Source organism: Belonocnema kinseyi, chromosome 4, assembly GCF_010883055.1.
Source record: "Belonocnema kinseyi isolate 2016_QV_RU_SX_M_011 chromosome 4, B_treatae_v1, whole genome shotgun sequence".
In the NCBI taxonomy this organism is placed as follows: domain Eukaryota; kingdom Metazoa; phylum Arthropoda; class Insecta; order Hymenoptera; family Cynipidae; genus Belonocnema; species Belonocnema kinseyi.
Genome location: NC_046660.1, coordinates 45,506,832 through 45,531,065, shown reverse-complemented (window position 1 = coordinate 45,531,065; position 24,234 = coordinate 45,506,832). Strand labels below are relative to the sequence as shown.

Here is a 24,234-nt window from a genome sequence, read left to right as displayed (position 1 = left end):
CTAGTAGAATAAATTATTGTTCAGTTTTTAGCATTTGATCCTCATAAAATAATGAATAAATTTATATTTATAGTTGATGAACGTTAAATGTTTTTATCCAGAATTTTCAATTTTAAACTATTTGTGTCATTATAAACTTTACGATTTAATAATTGAAAAATTAAAAAATTAATTTTAAGATTGAAAAACCAGTTGGAATTGAACTTATTTGACATTTTATTGCACTATTTTATATGAAATTTGTGATATTTTAAGTGATGGGATAGAATTTTATGCTTTACATTTCCAAAAATTCCCACTCAGAAATTAATTTACTGTTGTCTTCCAATCGAACGATCACCTTGATAATTCTACATAATTATACGAAATTTCAATAAATTCTTTTGTATTTTTTACAATACATTACATTCTTTTAAATCATTTATATTTAAAAAATCATTAAAATCTTGTGTAATTCTGTAAAACATCACGAAATGTTCTATAAATTCTTTTAAAATTTCTTCAAAACTGTTGAAAACTTTGTAATTTTTTGAAAACTTCAAAATTATGAAATTTTTTTTAAAATAATTTTAAAAGTAGTTATATTAACATGCAATTCGCAAAAATCGTAATGTTAGTGTAATTAAAAAAAAGTATTATGGGTAATTTTTAACAAAAATCAATATAATTTAAGGAAAAAAGTTTACAAATACATCAAAATTTTCATTCATCTTTAGTGTCCAATATTTGGTTTTATACTTCTTGAAAATTTAAAGAAAAAAGAAAATCTAACGGTAAAATTGTGACATCGCGCTCTTATTTTAATTCTTTAATTTCTAATTTCTTTATTTTATTTTATTTCATTCTTAATTAATTAAAACAAATAACACAAGGGAATAGAAAATAAAAGTCAAGTGCCACATCATCTCTCTTATTTTTTTCTCGGGCCTTTTTTCATATTTTCAAATTAGAAATTGCATCCTTGGATTTTCTTAATTTCCGAAAATTTCATAATTAAAAATCTTGAGGCTTCAAAGGAAACTCCAATCCTGTACGGTTTTCTGTTATCTTATGTCAGAAATTGATATTTTCAATAAAAAAATTATGAGACGTGAAAGAATATTGACGATTTATTTTCTTCAAAATCATAAAATTTACAAGCTTGAACAATTTTCGATTATATGAGTGTTTTTTGTCGAAAATTACTATTTTTATTGAAAAAGTATTAGATTCTCATCCAGTGATTTATTTTGTTCAAAAATATAAAATTAACCATCTTGAATAATTTCAGATGGCGTTGGTGTTTTTGTCAAAAATTTACCTCTTTATTAAAAAATCATTAGATATGAAGGAAGATTTATAATTTTTCAAACATTTCAAGTAACATTTTTTACATTACATTAAAAATTGTTATTTTAAAACTATAACTATTATAATTTAAAACAGATTTAGAATATAATTGAATTGCTTTACATTAAATATTAGTTTCCTCAAAATGTAATCATTTTAATTTGAACAAGATTTAGAATATTTTATAATTTTCAATTATATTAGGGGTTTTCGTTAACAATTCGTATTTTTACGAAAAAATTATTGTATTTAAATAAAGTGATTTATATTACTCAAAATAATACGATTTACAAACTTGAACAATATCGGTGTTTTTTGCCAGAAATTGAAATTTTTCACTGAAAAGTCATAGGTTTCAAAAAAGATTAATATTATTCGAAGAATCTTAGTGTACTTGGCTTATTTTGCATTATATATATAATAATAAAATAATAATAAATGAATAATGATAAATATTAATAATAATAGAGTGTTTTCACGCTATAATCCTTATAATTTGATAAAGATTTAGAATATTTAACAAGTTTAATTTATGTTCGTGTTTTATTTAAATATTCTGTTATTAGTGTAAAAATTATTAGAAAAATTCGTTCTTTTAGTATGAAAAATAATAGCTTGTACTTCAAAAATCAACAATTTGGTTAAAAATTAACTTTTTCTGTTGAAAATTGAACTGGTTTGTAGAAAATTTCTCTTTCTGGGTTTATATGTTAACCAATTTATTGAAATTTCTTCTTTTTAGGATGAAAATAATATTGTATTTAATGAAAATTGAACCATTCGGTTGAAAATTCATCTGTTTACAAGAAAATTTTTGCAAAATAAAAAATTTTTTTTCCTGAAATATCAACTTTTACATTTTTCGTTAAAATTAATAAGTTTAATTGAAAATTTAACTACCACTTCGTCAAAAGTTGAACTTCTTTAATCAAAATTTATTTTCTTGCTTAAAATTAAGCTGTCTTGTTGAAAATGTATGATTTTGGTTCAATTTAACTGTTTTTGATTTAAAATTAACAAAAAATTTGCTGGAAATATAACCTACTACTGTTTTGTTAAGAATTCATCTTTTTGGTTAAATTCGACTGATTTTGACAAAAATTTAAACCTTTTCTCGGTTGACATACGAACCATCATACTTTTTTATGAAAATACAGATTTAACTCTTCTGTTGAAAGATCGATATTTTTGGTTCAAATTTGAACTAATTTATTAAAATTTTGTTTCATTAGTTAAAAATCCAATTATCTAGTTAAGAATTTAACTGTTTGATTAAAAATTCTTTTTCTTTTGTCTTAGAAAATCAAAATTTTTACCTGAAAATCTAAATGTTTTACTTTTAGTTGCAAATTTTTTGTTTTCAGTTAAAAATTCAACACTTCGTTCGAAAATGATCTTTTTTATTAGAAATTTAATTGCTTAGTAGAAAATTTGTCTTTTTGGCTGAAGCAATTAAACTTTTTTGTTGAGAATTCGTCTTTTTGAGTTGAAAATTTAAAAAAATTGATTTTAAATTTTATGGAATTCCCTCCTTTAGATTGAAAATTGCACACTTTAATTGAAATTCTTTTTCTCTCTTGAATATTCATCTCTTTGGGTTCAATTCAAATGTTTTATTTTAATTTTAAACATAAATCTTTTTGTTTAAAATAATAACTATCACATCTCTTTGATTAAGAATTAATCTTTTCGGTTGAATTTGAATGTCTTTGATTAACGATTGAAACCTTTTTTTTTGTTGAAAATTAATATTTTTTTATTGAAAATTCAACTGATTGGTTGTAAGTTGAATTTCTTTGCTAAAAATTCATTTTTTCAAAGATTCCTTATTTTAGTTTATATTTCAGCCATTTTGTTGACAATTTATTGACTTTATTAATAATATAACTCAAATAAAAATAAAACTTCAAAATAGCGTAACGTAATTTTTGAATGGCTCCTTTTGAAAATGGAAAATTTCATATTTCAAGAATTTTTGTTAAATATATTATCCAGAGAATTGAAGAAGTAATAATATATCAAATTGCATCTAACGTAAATCCGATTTTCATTGAGGGAGTTGAGATAAATTATATCTCAAGATCTGTCTTTCCTAACGACTTTTCAAACAGCGCTCGTAACTTCCTCGTTGCCTCTTTGTCGTGCTTAATGTTCTTGTAAGAATTATTCTGTGCTCTAAAGTGTGAAACTTACAGTCCTGTGAAATATGATCCTAATTTAGATTTTATTCATCGAAGATCGAACATTTCTTCTTTCCAAGAAAGGGAATAAGGGGAAATTCTCACTCTCAACTCACAACTCACAACTCACATTTCACAAATCACATCTCACAACTCTCAACTCAAAACTCAAATAAGTTAGAAGAACAAAACTGGGCGGGGGGGGAATGAAGACGTTTAACGAATTGACGGGAAAATTGGGGCAAGTGAGGAGAGTGGGGAGTAGATGAGAAAGAAAGAAAAATTTCCAGAACTTTTCTGTAAAAGAATACATTACATTCTTTGAAATCCTTTGCAATTTTAAAAGTATTAAAATCTTGTGCAATCCTGTACAACATCTCAAATCTCCAAATGTTCAATATCTTTTGAAATTACTTTCAAAATATTTAAATCACTAAAATCCCCATTTAATCCCTAAATTTCTGTAGAAATTATTTGAGATTCCTTTAAGTTTTTGACATCTTTAAAAATCTTCAGTACCCTTTTAGAATCCCTCGATATTTCTTAAATCTTATAATTTCTTGTAATATTGCAAAAAATCCTGAACTCTTACAAATCTCTTCAACTAAATGGAAATTTTCTAAATCCTATAAGTCCTTGGAGGTCCTCTAAATTTTTAAATCCCATAAATTATTTTGAAATTTTTTATATCTCTTAAAATTTCTCCAAAACTTTTGAAAACTTTGTAATCTTTCGAAATCTTTAACATTATGAAAAATTTGGAAATTTTTTGAAACGACAAATGAAAAAATAATTATGTTAGCAAGGAATTTGCAAAAATAGTAGCAAAAGTGTCATTTTTTTAAAATAGTTATAGGTTATTTTGAACGAAAATAAATTTTTTCAAATGTTTCAAATAAATAAAAATTTAGATTCTTCTTTAAAGTTTAAAATTTCAATTTCATTATGAAATTCTTGGAAATTAAAAAAAAAAGAAGAATTAAACGATGAAAATTGGACAACACGTACTTAATTTAATTAATTCTGTCATTTGATAATTTCATTTAAGATAAATTTTAATTTATTGAAAAAGAATAAATAAAAGAACGAACGAAAATAAGACAACTGCCAGATCCTTTCCCTTATTTTTTCTCAGGTCTTTTTTATATCTGTAGAAGCCCCTAGGATTTTCTCTAAATTTCACTCTTTTCCATTTACTCCCTAAAGTACTGTTTAAATTCTTTAAGATTCCTCCAAATACCTTAAAGTCTTTAAAATCCATTAATATGTTTCAGAAGCCTTTTAGAAGCCCTTGGAATTTCTAAAATCTTTAAATTTGTCGGAATTTCGTGAAACATGCTGAAATTTTTCAAATCCCTTTAAGTCCATTTTAATTAATTAAATCATTAAAGTCCTTAGACATTCTTCACAATTGAAAATCTTCTGAAACACTCTAAAATCCCTTAAATTATCTTGAAATTTATAATATCGCTTCAATTTTCTTTAAGACTTTTGAAAATTTCGAAATTTTTCAAAATTTTCAAAATTATGAATTTTTTTTTAAATATTCTGAAACGCAATGCGAAAAATAGTTGCATTAGGGAAGATTAATCGCGAATGGTATTATCAGTGTAATTTATTAGGTTAACGTTGCCCTGGGCAGAAACCCTTATGAATTAGTTTGAGTGTTCTTTCGTGGTACTTATTCTCAAGGAAAGAAAGAAGGGGAAATTATGGGAGGGATAGTAGGAGATGTACAAAGAAATGATAGGAGGGAAAGCAAGGAAAAAAGGAACGACACCTAAAAGAAGTGAGGGAAAGTTATGGGAGGAGGATGGACGTAAGGTAAATGAGGATAGAAGCAATAAGGGATGGAAAAGTATGAAAAGTGAGGAGAAATGGGAAGTGCAAAAAGGGGGAGTGATTTTTCATGCAGTAAGTGTTAGTAAAATACGTAGTAGTAAGGGATGTCATGGTCTAGGAAGTAGAAGAAGTATGTCCACTTAAGTAAGCATAGATAAAATATAGCTAAAGCATAGCTGACGTTTGGCAGGAGTATTTCTGGAGTTTAAGAAATATTTCTTCTGTACTTAAGTATAGCTTGTTTGTAGCCGATCCTCAATTATTTGCTGATTTGGTGTTTTTTCTCAAGATTCTCCTCACTCCTCAATATTTGGGGCGAGCGACCCAGTCAGAATATTGCACGGTCGTAATTGATGGGCCGTGTCTGTTGAGCGGGGCGCGCGACCCAATCAGAATATTGCACGGTCGCGATTGATGGGCCGTATCTGTTGAGCAAGGCGTGCGACTCAATTAGAATACTGCTCGATCGTAATTGGTGCACTAGACATTTTACACGAGGCGTGCGATCCAATCGCAAATCAGCAATATTTTATATTTCTAGTCAACGATTTAAAAAAAAAGTATTGAAAATTACCCATACAAACAGTTCAAATAGACTAAAAAGGCCTTTTTTTGTTTATTAATATTTTTTATATTATTGAATGCGTGAAAAAAGTAACAAATAAATTTGGTAATTGCATTATTTTAAGAGAATTGTAAATTAACGCAAACGAATTAAAAGTAATTGAAGCTTTTAAAGGTACAAGCCGGGAAATTTTTAAAGGGAATATTCAATTTACCACTATATGGAATGATACCGTATTTCAGGTTAAGATTCGATTAAATTTATGTGCAGTAGTAAATGGGGTCGTTTGCAGTTAGTCGATGGTACATAAAAGAATTTTACGTTAATGCTTCCCACATGAGATATTGAACTTATGGAACAGATTTTTGTTTTACAGTTTCTGTGCCAATAATGGAAAAAAATAGTTTTTTTAAATATAGTTTTTTATCTCTTTCCATTAGAAAATTATTTAAAAATTGTGAGTCTTTGAAAAGAATTTTGTTTACATTATAAATCGAAGAGTATAAATTGAAAATTTTAATGAAAGATAATACTTTGTTGGAACAAAAAACAACTTCAACACATTATGTTTGAAATTTTCAGGAACTGCAACAGTCACTCACTCTTCATTATCGACAGTCGTTAATATAAAATCGATTGTCAGCCTCATTACTTATTCAGCTAGCATCAAGCTCTTTGAAGCATTGACCTCTTAAATGACAAGAAATATCTTCTCAGTAAATACGATTAATGCTTGTTATGCAATTATTCTACAATACAATTTAGGATGTTAAATTAAAGTTTGAATCTTTTTATAGCAGCAAAGATAGCGCGCTATTCGCACTTATTAAACGTTTCTTATTTGAAGAATAGATAAAAATCGCAAATAAAAATAAAAATAGCTTCATTGACTACGATACAATTTTTAATTAAATATTATTTTAACTTTAATTTTAATCTACTTTAGGCCATTTTTTACTTTGATTTAAATAAAATATATTTTCTTCCAGCAGGAATAAGAAGCGAAAAAAAATTAAAAAGTTAATGTGGGATTTATAACGTAATCAGCCGTGTCACTCATTTTATACACTGTTGGACAATGTGTTCTCTAAAATTTTAGAAATGGAGAAATAAAAATTCTTCGATTTTGGTGATTTTAGAAATCAAAAGTCTTGTTTTTAAATCTAATTCTTGCAAGTTGACAAAATGTTGAATGTCAATAATAAAATGATAGAATTTTTAATAAAGTTAATTGTAAAAATTGTGTAAATCATAATTTTTAAGATTTACAATTCAAAGTTCTGCAATTTTTCAAAAGTTTCAATTGAAAATTCTTAAAGTTCAAAGATTTGCAATTATAAATTTCTCAATTTTCGAGATAAATTTTTTTTAGGTTTTGATCATTTTTTAAATCAGTAGTCAAGTTTTTAATAATGAATGTTTCGAGTTCAAGAAAAATTTGATGGAAAGCATCAAAATGAACAAATTTTAAATTTTAAGTTGTAAAAATTGAAACCTTACATATTTTAAAGATTTACAATTAAAAGTTTGACAATTTTGATAGTTTAAATGAAAATTCTTAAACATTCAAAATTTGAAATTGCAAACTCTTAAATTTTAACAAGTTGAAATTCAAACGCTCTCAATTTTAAAGATTTATTATTAAAACATTATTCATTTGAATATGTATGAAGAAAAATTCTTCAATTTTAGCGATTTTCAGTTAAAAATTATTGAAACTTTAAGATGTATAAATTTCTGAGTTTTTAAATTAAAATTCAAAGCTTTCAATTCTAAATCTTCCAAATTAAAAACATTTCAAATAAAAATAATGAAAATTACCGAATTTGTAATTGTAGATTGTAAATATTAAAAATAATTTATAAACAAAAATGATAAAATTTGAATTATTTTGGTGATTTTGGAAATCAAAAGTGAAATCTTCAATTATAAATCTCAAAAAATTGCAGAAACTTCAAATTCAAAAACATAAAATTAAGCGAATTGTAAGTTGTAAATCTTAAAACTGGTAAAACTTTTTATTACAAATTGTCAAAAATGTAAATAAAAATATCTTAAACTGAAATTGAAATTTATAAATGAGAGTTCCTTGATTTTGATGGGTTTGATTATTTGAACAATTAAAAATCAAGTTTTCGTTTTTATGTCTTGCGAACTGAAGACATTTTGAATAAAAAGCACCGCAATCACAGAATTTTTAATTCTAAAACTTGAAACTTGCCCAATTTTAAGTTGTGGATTGTAATAATTGAAAGCTCTTTAATTTGAAAAATGTACAGTTTAGAGTTCCACAGTTTTGTATAGTTACAACTGAAAACTATTGAATTTGAAAAGTGTAGAAACAAATTCTTAGATTTTGAAGATATTGTAGATTAAAAATTGGATTTTAAAGTCTAAATTTCCAAATTAAATAAAATTTGAGCGCAAAATTGAAGAATTTTTAATTGCATAATTTGTGCATATTGTGTCTTTTAGCAATAATGACAAGTTGATATTCCAATCCAGTCAAAATAATTTCCTGGCGTGATTAATTGAGCAAGCCTTTGAGCAATTAATTTTTCGATAAAGGTCAAACAAACAAAAATGATTAATTTAATCAATTATTAATCGAATAAATTGAGTTAAAACAAATAAGCGATCGTAAAATAATATGTTAAGAAATTACTCACCTGAAGTGTGAAAATGATTAAATATTTTATGATTGTGGCGTGATCATTTCCACCCTTAAGGTGATTAACATTGTAACCGATTTTTTATCGTTTATTTTAGCTGTTTTAGATGGAAATTTATTTAATTAATCTTGGGCTATTTCATCCATTTTTGATTGATTGGAATTTGTTAAACAACTTCAAGTTAAAACACATTTGCATAAGTTGAATAAATAAATGAATAAATTAGTTGCAAGATTATTATTATTAATGATTATATCAGTTTCCCTCTGGGTTAAATTCACATTCTTAGAATTCAATACCTATTTTTTTCCCAAACCATATTCACGAAACCTGTGGAATACCGTTTAAAGCTGGCGCTAAGTAGGCAGTTTAGTATGCAGTAGGGATAATTTTATGTAAATGCAACTATGCTCCACTATAATCGCCTCAGTTATGGATTATATAGTATTCATTGCACTAATGTACGGCAACGAAAGTCGACTAGAATTCTCCCTAATATTTCACGAGAGAAAACGCCTTCAGCGTCTAATGAAGATATAAAGTTTTAATGAATGACTAGTAAATTATGGTATTTCGGAATTTGTTTTGGAAAGGTTTTCAGTTATCAAATTACCATCCAGACAATTATTTATAATGAGGCTTTCATTAAAATTCCGTTAGCTAATTTTATATTTTTAGTCATTATTGTCCATACTGCTCCTATCTAAAAAAAAGTGGTGTAACAATATGTCAAGAAAATATAGCAATCATTTTTGGAAACCTGATTGGCTTATTATCAAGAGAAGATGTTTTAAATCGTAATTCAAAATTTCGAATGCTAAAGCTATAAATAAAGAAAAATTATATAAGGCCTTGTACAAATTGAAAAATATTCTATTTTTTAAACATTATTGCAAAATTAAAATTATAATTTCAGAATATAAAATGAATAAATAAATATATTAAACATGCTTTATGTTTGTATTTTTTTCCTGCAAATGGGTAGTTTTAATAAAAATTATATATTTCAAAGATTAGGAATTTTTGAACTTTTCGCGTTTTCTGGTTTTGTTAGTGTTTTTGGAATCGGACATTGAAGTTTTACAACAAAAATCATGAGCTTTGAAGATTTATAATTTTTTGACAATATTATATTACGTTACCTTTCTTAAATTGAAAATAAGTATTTTCAAACAAAATTCGTATTGAATACACCAGATTTAGATTCTTTTTACAATTTTAGATAATTTTAGTGTTATTTATTAAAAATTTAATATTTGTATTAAAAAATTGTTACAATGAATTTAGTCATTTATTTTGTTTAGAGTAGTAAGATTTAGAAACCTAAGCATTGTAGTTATTTTCTGTCGAAAATTGACATTTTTATTTAAAAAATCATTAGATTTAAAAGAAGATTTTAATTTTTTAAAGAATTTTTGAGAACGCTGTTTTACATTGATAATCGATTTTTTTAAGTGATGTAATTAGAATTTTAACAAGATTTAGCTTCTTTTAATATTTTAAAATTATTTTAATAGTTTTCTTCTAAAATTGATATTTGTGATTTAAAAAAATTATATTTCAAACATTTCAAAGAAGATTCACTACTTTTTGATAATTGCATGTTATGTTGCAGTTTCATACTAAAAATCGGTATTTTCAGTAAATAATTATTAAATCGATTCACGATTTGGAAACAATTTAAGGTTATTTTAATCAAATATATTAAGTTAAAAAGAAGATTTACAATGTTATTTTGAATCATAAAATTCTTAATTTTTTATTTTAGTAACGTTTTATACCGAAAAGCGGTATTTTAAATAAAAATTCTTCGTATATTAAAAAGCATAACAATTTTATTAATGATTTTAGTTAATGCTGTTTTTTACTGGAAGTTGGTACCGATTTCAAAGAAGATTCACCATTTTTAACAATTTTAGGTTATGTTGTCATTTTTTGTTCAAATTCCGTTTTTTACAAACAAAAATCATTTGTCCCCTAAAACTAAGCTTGCAAGTTTGAACAGTTGTAGGTTATGTTAATGCTCTTTGTAGAAAATTGTTATTTTAGTAAAAAGTTCTCAGATTTCAGAGAAGATTATAAATTTATGTACATCAGAAATATCGATACAGATTGGAACAAAGATTTACAATTTGGGAACAATTTGAAGTTACATTAATTTCAAAAATTATGCATAAAAGAAGTTTTGTAATATTAAACTTTTTTTTAAACTTTCTGTTCGTGTTTTTCGTGAAAATATTTTTCACACCAAAAAATTACTGAATTATTCAAATTATCATTATTCTTCAGGTTATCTATTAAGAGTCAATAAATTCTCCATTTTTTGTTCTTTGAAGTTTTATACCGGAAATCACTTTCAATAAAAGATCATTGGACTTCAAACAAAATTAAACATTTGCAAACAGTTTTAGGTTATGATGGTATTATTCACAGCAAATTGGTATAAATTTTAAAAAAATTACAACTTTTGAACAATTTTGGGTAATTCTAACATTTTTCACCGGAAATCTGTTATTTTAAACAAAAATCATTGGACTTCCAAATTTAAACTAAGAATTTCTAACAAATTTAGGTTACGTTTGTCCATTTCGTAAAAATTAGTATTTTTATTTGTAAATACATTAATATTTTAAATATGTCAAATAATATTTACAACTTTTTGATGATTTTATGCTATATTGGGGGTTTGCATTGTGAATTGGTATTTTTAGTGAAAAATTATGAGATATTAAAGAAGATTTAAAAGCTGCGTACAATTCTAAGAGCAGCTACCGGTTTTTACCAGAAAGGTCATTATAAATTTTTTAAAAGGATTCATTATTCAGGAACAATTTAAGTTTCTTTAATTTAAAAAAAACATTAGTCTATCCTATTTTAATCTATTATCCTTAATTTTAATTTTAATCTGTTATCCTTAATTTTCATCTATTATTATGAACATTGTCCTTTCTTCTTTTGTCTATTATTTTAGATACTAGATTATATATGATACAACAATCTTTAACTAATATTAAGTCTAAATTTTTATTTTGAACTTAAATAAGACCAAAAAGAATCATCCTGCACGTTTTTTTTCGATTAAACTAAATACTATTCTTCGGGAAATATTAATCAACTCATACAAAATACAATCTAAAAAAAAAGAAAAAAGTAATTTGGAAGAAAAAGTAATCTCTATAGAGATTACTTTTTCGGACAACTGGTCTCTAAAGAGACTAGGTCGTTCCATTTTGTAGAGTCATTTACGTCACAAGAAAATGATAAACGAGCAGCTATCTATTAAAATTCTTATATGTTATCACTATTGTCAAACTCTAATGTCTTCGATGTAAGAAATTCGCGCATCATTTTCGTGAAATATGCGAAACCTTTAAACTTTCTCGATCTTTTTCAAAAGAAGCGAAGCAGAAACTAAATTCAGATTCATTATATATCGATTTTTCATTTTTATAAAGGGCTTGGGAAAATATCCAAATAATATAAATCAACGGTATTGACTCTGCTGAAAAAGTTTGATTGGATTTTGTAAAAAAAATAGTGCCTTTCAATCCGTTTGCTATTTTCGCGATTCAAAAAATTTAATTTATATTTCTATAAAACGCTTTTGATAGAAAGTGTATCAAAATAAATAATTACAGCCTCAGTGTCCTGATGAAAAGGCAATCAATGTCAAACGATTTGATCAAATTGATACTGGTTTCTATCAAAGCCAAGGACATCAGTGTGTCCTAGTAATTTCTTTATATATTTCTAGATTTTTTTTTATAAATTGAATAAAATTCTATAAAATATTCTATACCCAATTTCTATCAATTTTGAAACGCCTCTTTTAAATTAATCCTATCCGAATTTCATTATATCCTATATCCAAAATTCCTGTCCATTTTAATATGCTTTTTTAATGGGAATCATATCATATATGATATCCCATATTTCAGTCAACTTTAATAAGCTTTTTCAGCAACAAAATTAAATTCAATCTCTCACCAGTTTTCGAAAAATTATATACTTTTTCTATCAAGAGTTTTTTATTGAAAATCTGTCTTATCTTACCTGAACCACATTTGTGGCAAAACCTGTCTTCAAAATTTTTGGGATTTTGTATCTAACTCTATAATTGTCGAGGAATCTTATACTTTTCTATCAACAATTTCCTATTAAAACTCTATCAAATCTTATCCCCACCATAGTTTCATGTAATCCTTTCTCTTAAAATCAATTAAATTTTGATCAAATTTTATATTGTGAAATCTTGTACTTTTTCTATCAAACTTTTATTCTCGAAAATCGATCAAATCGTTACCGTGTAAAACTTGCATCAAATTCTAAGTTCCACAATCTTGAAAGTTTTTATCTAGCTTATGCTATCGTGAAATATTGCACTCTTCTATCAACATTTTCCCATTGTAATTCTATCAATTCTTTACTGTACAAGACTTGTATCAAATCCTATTTACCACAATCTTTAAAGTTTTTATCTAATTCTGCCTGCCGAGAAATCTTATACTTTTCTTCTAAAATTTTCCAACTGTAATTCTATCAAATCATATCCCCGACTATAGCTGAGCTGTATGTAATCCTTAGTCTTTGAATCGTTTAAATTTTTATTGAATTACACCCGTTGTAAAATCTTATACCTTTTCTATCAACAGTTTTTTATTTAAAGTTTGCCAAATCTTAACCACACAAGACTGTTATTAAATACTACTTTCAAAAATCTCGGAATTTGTCATCTAACATTGTTGAAAACTCGTATACTTATCTATGAATATTTTTCCATTAAAACTCTAAAAAATGATGACCAAACAACACTCGTCTCAAATCCTATGAAGTGCATCTTCAAACCTTAGAAGTTTTTATTTTACCCTGTTTACAAATCGTATACTTCTAACAAATCTTTTAGTGAAAATCTGCCAAATCCTAACTACACAAGGCTTGTATCAAATGCTTTGTTCCAGAATTTTGGAAGTTTGATCAAACTCTGCTAAGAAATATTACAGTTTTCTATCAATATTTTCTCAATTGTAATTCTATCAAATATTTACCGCAGAAAACTTGCATTAAATTCTATTTTTCACAAGCTTAAAAGTCTTTATCTAGCTCAGCCGGTCGAGATATTTTATACTTTTCTAGCAATATTTTCCCATTGGAACTCAATCAAATCTTATACCTCACCAAAGTTTTATGTAATGCTGAGCTTCTGAATCTCTAAAATTTTTATAAAATTCGATCCGTTGTAGAATCTTATACTTTTCTTATCGTCGAAAAAAAAATCTTATACTTTTCTGTCAATATTTTTCTATTTAAACTCTGTTGAATATTCAACAAATAACACTCGTCTCAAGACTTATCTTACAGAATCCTAGAAGTTTTTATTTGACCCTGTTTAAAAAATCTTTTACTTTTGTTTATGTTTTCTCCATGAAACTCTATCAAATGTTATCCCTAACAGAGTTTTATGTAATCCTATGTCTCTGAATCTCTGAAATTTTTACCCTAGTTCTAACCGTTATAGAATCTTAGACTTTTCTTGTTAACAGTATGTTTTTAAAATCTACGAAATATTAACCTAACAAGGCTTTTATTAAATCCTATTTTCCGGAATCTTGGAAGTTTTTATCAAACTCTGTCGAGATGTCTTATAGTATTCTATAAAAATTTATCCATTGTAATTCCCTCCATTCTTTATCGCACCAGACTTGTATTGAATCGTATGTTTTACAATATTTGAAATTTTTATCTACATTTGTCTGTCGCAAAATCTTACACTTTCCTATTAAAATTTTTTCATCGAGACTCCATCAAATGTTAAACAAGCAACATTTGTTTCCAATTCTCTGTTTCAGAATGTTTAAAGTTCGTATCTAAGTCTGTCAAGAAATCTTGTACTTTTCCATTAACATTTTTCTATTGAAATTCTATTAAATGTTTACCAAATAACTCTAAATCTCCAAAGTGGTTATCAAATTGTATAAATTGGGAGATCAATTACTTCTTTTGTCAATATTTTTCTATTGAATCTCTATCAAATGTTAACCAAACAACACTTGTATTCAATCCTATGTTCCAGAATCTTAAGTTTTTACTTAACTCTGTCTGTTGAGAAATTTTATACTTTTCTGTCAACATTTCCCCACCAGAGTTGTATGTTATCCTATGTCTCTAAATTTCTAAAAGTTCTATCGAATTCTATCAGTAGTAAAATCTTTTGCTCTTTCTATTGACAGTTTTTAATGAAAATCTATGAAATCATATCCACACAAGATTTGTGTCAAATCTTATTTTCCAGCACCTGCAAAATTTCTATCGAATTTTGCTCATCGTAAGACCTTACACTTTTCTTAAAGATATTGTGATTAAAACTTCATTAAATATTATACAATTCAAAAATTTGGATAGTAAAGTATAAGATTTTGAGATGTACACGATTTGACGATTCTTACAGAATGTGCTAATCAGATTGTATAGAATTTTAATGACATACTATTAACAAATAAATATGAGATTTTTAATAAATAAAATTTGATAAAAAAATTGTCGAATTTGTAGAAGATAGGATATGGAGTTCTTCGTGGATAAGATTTCGTGGAGGCTTGATGAAAATCTTTTAGTAAAAATAATTAGATTTCTCTATGGCCAGAATATAAAAGAAATTAAAAAATTGTAGAAGATAGGATTTGATACAAGTTATGTGTGAATAAGATTATAGTAATGCATCATGATAATCTTTTGATACAAAAGTCTGATATTCCTTGATGGATTGCAATTCATAGAGAGGTTTAACAATCGTGCTGATAGATTTTGATTCGTGAAATTAATTTTATTGAAGTAAATAGGATTTTTATCAAATATGCTGATAGAATTTAAATAACGTGATTAGCTTAATTCAATTTGATAGGTAATGTATCAAATTCGTTAAAATAATTTTATTAAATTTCTACCACTTGATGGATTTTGATTGAATTTTCTCTTTATGTATAGATTTTTATTAAATATAATGGTTCTTCTGAATGGAGAATCTATCAAATTGAATAACTTTTTTTTTCGTTTTTTCAGAAGGGATAAATTTTATAACTTTTCTCGACGAAACAAGGAACATTTGTTTTATTTTGTCTTCACTATTTAGTGAAGAAAATCTTTGAAACTTCCTGACCTTTCTTGTTCTTTAGTTTTTCACTTCCTTAACGTACGTTGTTTTGTGAAGAGCGAGGAGAATCCACGAACAAGAATCGTTATTGTGAAACTCCCTTCGAATTTCTTCAGAAATTGACAAAGAGATTTTTTTTCCTGTTTTCTACTCTCAATCCTTTCTACATTCTTTTCAATTTTAGCTTCTAACAGAACTAAGTAAAAAAGCCCTTTTACCTTTCCTACATACAGATTGAAATATCAAGTTCAAATAAACCACAAAAAAAGAATGGGCTTAGAGAAGAGCAATTTCATTATCTGAGGGTCCATGAGACTTTGGATTTAACTTCATATTTAAAATTTTGTGATTAAATTTGCATCCCGTGAGCAAAACTTTTATATGAATTGTGCTGCTTACCGTTTAGCTAATGGCACACACATTTCAGAGAGATGGAGACAATTTTATCACATGCGTTTGAATGAGAAAGTATTTAATGCTCTTAAAAGTTTTATAGTACTGATCTAACAATTGACGGCAACTTTACAGATAAGAGCGAAATTAACTTTTCTTTAATATTAAAAATCCATAAATAGGACTTAAATCTTTCATATTTCCCTTTTGGATAATATTAAGTTATATTCCAATTGTTAAAAAAATTGAAGCAATTGTCGTGCTAAAAATAAGATCTCTGAAAAAGATAGTTTTTCTATGATTATAAATAAATAATATAACAAATAATGTGATTTTAAATAAAAAGCTTTTTTTACAAACAAACTTTATAGCTTACAAAATGTATTTTAATCTTTTTGTTTTCGAATTAATTTTTTTTTATTATTTCTGCCTACCGATTTTTGAAAAATGATTGAATTTTGGTAATTTATAGCTTTTTTCAAGGAAAGAAATTCTGTGCACCTCTTTTTTCCAATTTTCGAAATTAACTTTTCTGTGGCTGAAATTATTTACGCAATTTTTTAAAAAACATTTTTTTAACAAAATATTTTGTTTTCTCTCTCTATCTCTTTCTTTTAAGAAGTGACTAATAAGATCATTACAATTCCTAAAATCATATAATTTATTCATTTCCAAAGACATGTTTCTCAGACAAATTTAAAGTTATGTAGACTAAAAATGATGTAATTAATGTACAATTTTGTTTAAAAAATGGTATTAAAAACCTCTAAGAAAAGGCCGCGCTGAGACCCTAGAAACTTTGACAACAAAATCCCAAATTTCTGTCTATTATTAAGATTATTAAGCCATTCCACTTTTTATCAAAACTTCCAATTTTTAATGAAAAATACTAAGATAACCTAAAGTTGTTCATAATTGTCCGTTTTCTATTTGAGAACAAATGATTTTTATTTAAAATAAACGATTTTCGGTAAAAAAAAAAAACGTAAAATACCACATTATTGTTTCAATATTGTAAATAATCTTAGGAGTCTAATTTAATTTTTAATTGCCAATAAAAAATTTCAGACGAAAAAAAGGAACAGAACATGACACAAAATCGTTTGCTATTGTATATCTTTATTTAAATAATAGGAATTTTAAATAAAGAACATTAAAATAATACGCGAGAAAAAAATGGTTAACAATTTTTAGGCCTAATTTTGTTTGTTTGAAATTAACGATTTACAGAGAAAATGTTTAAATAACCTAAAATTGTTTTAAATTATTGAATCTTCTTTAAAATCAATACCGATTTTCGGTGAAAAATGTGAGCATTATCAATTATGTTTAGAGCTGTACATTTTTTAAAAATCTAATGATTTTTCATCAATAATGGCCATTATTAAAAACAATAACATAACAGAAAATAATTGTGTAGCACCTTTTAAACCTAATTTTTTTTACGAAAAGAATTGATTTTTAGTGATAAATGTTACCATAACCTAAAATTATTTAATAATTTGTGATCTTCCTTAAAATCTAATTTTTTTTTATAGTACCGATTTTTTGTATAAAACATCTATAAACAATTGTAAGTGTAATGGCTCTAAAAAATCATTTGAAAAATAATGATGACCTGAAAAATCTTATGATTTTTTATTCAAAATAATAATTTTACACGAAAATTCAAATATATCATAAAATAATAGTTTTAAATTGTAAATATTCTTTTAGATATAACTAATTTTGTTTAGAATATAATGGTACAAAATTTGTAAGTCTCCATTGAAATCTAATAATTTTTTACTGTAAAAACCGATGCACAGTGTCAAACACTAACATAACCTGAAATTGTTAGAACATTATGAATCTTCTTTTAATTCTGCTTATTTTTCGTTTTTGAAATTTTTGGTTAACATTACCGGTATTCTGTGTAAACCGTGAATGAAACCTAAACATTTTTAAAAATTGGAAATATTGTGCAAACTATAATTTTTTTGGTTTTGAAATATCAATCATTGCGGTGAAACGCTAATTTAACCTAAAATAGTACAAATTGTTGAAAATTGAGCATCTCGATAATGATTTTTGATTAAAAATTCTAATTTTAAGTGAAAAAATTGACACTGCCGAAATTTGTTAGAATTTTTCTATGAATTTGCATAATCTCTTTTATTGTTTTTTTTTTAAATAAAAGAAATTATTTAAAGCTTTATTAAGGAAATTTAGAATATAAAAAAACTATTTTGTTTCTGGTTAAATGATAACTCTGCTGGTTTTCGAATGATACCGATTTTGAATTGATTTTTAAGTGTCAATTACTTTTCATTTTGTTCATTGTTATCATTTAAGAAAATTAAAAAATATTTATAGTAAGAAATATAACGCTATTTACACTTATAGGAATTGGAAAAAAATACAACAGAAGATAAAAAATTCGCAACCTGATGCTAATTAAAAAAATCCTCTTTACAATTATGATAATTGGGTCAATTAAACACCGATATCATTCGAAAAACCAGCAAAGATAACATTTAACAAGAAACGAAAAAAGTTGTTTTATTTTAAAAATTTGTTAAATAAAGCTGTTTTTCAAACTTTTTCTCAGATGAACCTGGATTTCCATTGTAGCCACGGACTAAGTCAAGTGCCTGATGAGATGAGGATGTTGTAAGCTAATTTAATACCACAGGCGAAGAGCTTCACAGAGTCATTATGTAAAGCTCTCAACTCGGGTCCAGTAGTATCCAAAGCCTTTTTTTTATTTTTGTAAGAGTCAATAGATTTCCATTTTGCTTTTCCTGTAAAATCATGAATATGTGACCTAGAACCTTATTTGTTGCTACTCCTTGATAATAATGATTGATTATTGCAATATTTAATTACATTCTCAATGATAAGAGTGTAATGTGATCGTACAAATTTTCGATCTCTGGTTTTTAACGGATCTTTACGTTTCAGCACTCACAAAATCCGTAATTAATCCGTAATTAAAAAATTGAGAGCATTTTAAAAATTGTCCAATTTTTTCTTATTCAAATTGTAGAAATGTTTGTCAACGTTTCTTATAGATGGGTAGAAGACTTGCAAATTATCCAAATAAAATTTTTTATTACGTTAAAACTTAAAAAAGTTATATACTTTTAAAAAAAATTTTAAATTCTTTAAATAGAAAAAAATTTTTTTCATAGATCCAAAAATTACATTCAAAATCGTCACTAGATACAAAATATATTTCAAAACTATTCTAGCCGAATTTTTCCATTAGCCCACAATTAAAACAATTAAAGCTTTTTCAAAATTTGAGACACTTTTTTACATTCTCATTCATGAGTGTCATGTCATGTTTCAAATTTTCGATCTCTGGTTTTTAACGGATCTTTACGCTTCGGCACTGACAGTCCTACACAATCATGAAATTTTCTCGGTGTCTGTCTGCCTGAATGTCTGACTGTATGTCTGTCTGTATATCTGTATGCATGTATGTCTATCTGTATGTCTGTCTGTCTGTATTTATGTCTATATGCTTTCTGTATTTCTGTCTGTATGTCTGTCTGCATGTATGTATGTATGGTTACCTGAAAGTTGTAGCCACACTAACTTTTATAGAATTTGTCCAATCAACTCAGCCTTTAATACAATTCTTAAGGTTTCTAAAATGTAGGCTAAATTCCTTAAGCAGATATTTCCAACCAAAACAAACAAATTTAGAGCTTTTTCAAAATTGAAAAAAATTTTTTCAATTTTGAAATTTTGTGTTAAAGTGTCTGATAGATGGGTAGAAGACTTGCAAATTACACTGATAAAATCTTTTATTTTGATAAAAATTAGAAAATTTATATACTTTATAAAAATTAGAAAATTTTTAAAAACAGACAAAATTATTTTTTTTATAGATCCAAAAATTCCATTCAAAATCTTTTTTATATACTAAATTTATTTCAAAAATATTGTTGCTGAATTTTTCAATTAGCCCACAATCACAAAAATGAAAGCTTTTTCAAAATAGTAGACAAATTCTTACATTTTTATTCATGAAAATATAATGTAATGTTTCAAATTTTAGATCTCTGGTTTTTAACGGATCTTTACGTTTCGGCACTCACAGAGTCCGACAATTCTCGGTGTCTGTCTGCCTGTATGTCTGTATGTCTGTCTGTATGTCTGTCTGTATATCTGTCTGCATGTATGTCTATCTGTATGTCTGTCTATCTGTCTATCTGTCTGTATGTATTTCTGTAATTCTGTCTGTATGTCTGTCTGTATGTCTGTATGTCTGTATGTAAGGTTACCTGAATGTTGTATCCATGTTAACTTTTGAACAATTTGTCCAATCGATTTTGTTTTAGTTTACCTAAAAGTTGTAGCCACACTAACTTTTATAGAATTTGTTCAATCAAGTCAGCCTTTAATACACTTCTTAAGATTCCTAAAATGGAGGCTAAGTTCCTTAAGGACATATTTTCAACCAAAATAAACAAATTTAGAGCTTTTTCAAAATTAAAAAAAAATTTTTTCAGTTTTGAAATTTTTTGTTAAAGTGTCTCATAGATGGGTAGAAGACTTGCAAATTATACTAATAAAAGTTTTTATTTCGATAAAAATTAGAAAATTTATATACTTTATAAAAATTTGAAAATTTTTAAAAACAGGCAAAATTTTTTTTTTATAGATCCAAAAATTTCATTCAAAATCTTTTCTATGTACTAAATTTATTTCAAAACTATTGTAGTGGAATTTTTCAATTAGCCCTTAATCACAAAAATGAAAGCTTTTTCAAAATAGTAGACAAATTTTTACATTTTTATTCATGAAAATGTAATTTAATGTTTCAAATTTTAGATCTCTGGTTTTTAACGGATCTTTACGTTTCGGCACTCACAGAGTCCGACAATAATAAAATTTTCTTGGTGTCTGTCTGCCTGGATGTCTATATGTCTGTCTGGATGTCTATATGTATGGTTACCTGAAAGTTGTAGCCACACTAATTTTTATAGAATTTGTCCAATCAACTCAGCCTTTAATACAATTCTTAAGGTTTCCAAAATATAGGCTAAATTCCTTAAGCAGATATTTCCAACCAAAATTTAAAATATTTTTCTGATAGATTAGACAATTTCATTTAAATTCTTCAGTAGATATAAAATATATATAGAAACTGTTTTAGTTAAATTTTTCGATCAGACAAATATTCAAAAGTTAGAGTTTTTTCAAAATTTGAATAAAATTTTGTTGGGAGTTTCAGAAATTTAAAAAAAATTTGCTAGTACACGAAAAAAATACTTGCAAATTATCCAAATGACGTTCCTAAATTCTATTAAAATTCAAAAAGTAATATACTTTTCAAAATTTTAAAAATTATGAAAAATAGGGAAAAAATGGTTTAATATGTTAAGAAATATGAATCTAAATTTCTACTAAATATAAAATATATGTATTCCGCAACTATTTTAATGAAATTTCTTAATTAGACAAAAATTCAAAAAGCTGGATCAATTTTTTATCCGTAAATCTGAAACGTCGTTTTTATCAGATTTGAACAAGATTTACGAATTATCTTGATCAAGTTTTACAATTGGAAAAAAACTAACGAGCGCGAAGCGCGAGTTTCATAATAAAAACGTAATCGTCAAAGCCGTAGATGCTTTGAGAACCTTCTTTAAAAACAAATCGAAATAAATTGTAGTTACAATTTACGGCTGTAATTCCTCAGAAGTTTAAATCGTAGTTTTCGATTTAAGTTATAATATTTATGATATTTAAAACAATTTATTTAAAGTGTAGGCATTAAACGTACGAAAACGAGCGCGAAGCAGAGAGCATACCCGCGCGCCAAGTGCGCTCGAACTTGGGGCGAAGCGCCGCGCGCGCAGCGCGCAATGGGTTTGTGCTCGCGCTTCGGGCATATTTTTTGTTTAATGATTTATAATTATTTTATTATCACTTACTTGGTTCATGTATGATCTGACGAACTCCATGCTTTGGTCAAGAGCATAGGTGTCACTACTGCAAGAATCCAGGATCAAGGCACCCAGGGTAGTATTTGGGAGAAGTTCGTTGTCACTGTTAATTAGATCCAACGCATACAACATAGCCTCTAATCTCTGAACACCCTTTTCCTCTTTTACAGCACCGCATGGTGACTCAGCACTCAATGTTGGTGCCTAGAAACAAAATTTTTAATCTTTTATAAAGGCTTCTTTTCATTTGTGCATAGTATCTATATTATAAACCAAGGGAGAAAATCGGGACTTTTTCGACGAGTGTGAAAAATTTAGGAGTCGGAAAAGTTTCCCCTCCTTATTGGTGACATACGATATTGTTTATAACAAATGCATGATTTCCGACGTTTTTTATAATATAGGCATGATTTTTTCTAATGTAAAGGAATTTTTTAAACTTTTTTTATTCTGATATAAAATTGGGAACTTTAGGAAATGTATTGTAAATTTATAAGGGATCATCCTTAAACTACCTTACCAATTTTGGGCAATTTTTTACCCACCCCTTCCTATCGTTGACAACCGTTGATTTAGGTAAGACCCCCCCCCCACGAAAGTAACACAGCCTCTAGATAAAACCCGATTTTAGCTTTTTACGGTTTTTTTTTGTTTATTTATAGCGAATCAAGTTGCCAATATGCCCATATTGTATATAGGACCACATGTTGTGAATTATAAACATCGGTAATAAATCAACAATTAAAATAAAAAAGTGATTTTTAGAGTAAGTGTTGAAATGTGCCTAATCGAATTTTATGTGAGAGATAGTCTGGGTATTATTGGATTTTTAAACTAAGACAGGTAAATCTTTTACCAAAAATGGAATATTTGAACTTTTAATGTAGAAAAAATAATTTTAAACTATCAGAAAGACGAATTTTCTATCAAATAGTTGATTTATTTTTCTACATCATTGGACTTTTCAGACAAAATGAGGAATTTTCTACATACAAAAAAGTCGAATTATTAAATCAAGAACATAACATTTTTATAAAAAAAAGCTTTTTTTTAAATAGTTCAATTTTAACGAAAATTTTAATTTTTACTTGTATAAGAACGGTTTTCGACCAAAAATGCAATAGGTAAATTTTCAATTACCAAAGTAATTTTTCAAGAAAAAAAAGGAATTTTCAAGAAAACAGTTGAATTTCCAACCAAAGAGATGAATTTTAAAACAACATTTTGAATCGTTAACAAAAAATTAATTTTTAAGAAATTATTTTGACTTTCAAACCGATTTGTTAATATTTTTAACTGAAAAGATTAATTTTATATAAAAAAAATTTCAACAATATTCAAGAATTCTTAAGCTAACAGTGGACTTTTAAACAAAGAGATAAATTTAGTTACAAAAAATATTAATTTTCAATCAAATTCCAGAATCCTCAACTAAAATGTTAAATTTTTAAGAAAAAAAGAATTTTTTCAATTTTTAAGGAAGCAGTTGAACTTTAAAACCTTGTTGATCAATTTTTAACCCAAAAGGTGCATCTTTAAAAGAAAATATTAAGTGTCTACCAAAACAAAGAAATTTTAAAAATAATTCAAGAATTATTCTCAACCAAAGTTGAACTTTTTTCAGAAATGATTAATAAAGGCGAATTTTTAAACAAAAATATTATTATGTCACCACCGAAAAAAAAACAAAAATTTCATAAAATTCAAGAGTTTTTAACCAAAAAAATTAATTTTCAACTAAGAAGATGACTTCTTTAACAAAAATATTTATTTGCTACAAAAAATGCGAATTTTTAAATAAAATTCCAGAATCCTCAAACAAAATTTAAAATTTTTATGCATTAATTAATTAAACAAATTTTTTAAAAGTAGTTCAAGTGTTCTCAGGCAAAGAGTTGAATTTTCAACTGAAAAATATGTATTTTCTAACAAAAATATTAACTTACTAATAAGAAAAAAGTTTTCAATGAAATTCAATCATTCTCAACAAAACAGTTGAATTTTTAAGAAAGAAAAAAATATTATTTTTAATTATGAAGAAAGTTTTTCAACTTTAAAACCAAATTGTTAAGTTTTCAACCAAAAAGATGAATGTTTAAACAAAAAGATGAATTTTCTACCAAAAAGACCAGTTTTTGAAGACAAAAAAACGAATTTTTAATCA

The 24,234-nt window shown here is 26.0% G+C and overlaps 1 protein-coding gene across 1 annotated transcript in view; it reads right to left on the bottom strand.

Annotated features, from left to right (window-relative positions):
• LOC117171849 (metabotropic glutamate receptor 8-like) overlaps positions 1-24,234 on the bottom strand; it is a 697,914-nt gene that overhangs the window by 360,463 nt on the left and 313,217 nt on the right. The window contains exon 3 of the mRNA XM_033359484.1: positions 22,059-22,274. Coding sequence (XP_033215375.1) covers positions 22,059-22,274 — 216 coding nt within the window. The remainder of the gene's footprint in view (positions 1-22,058; positions 22,275-24,234) is intronic.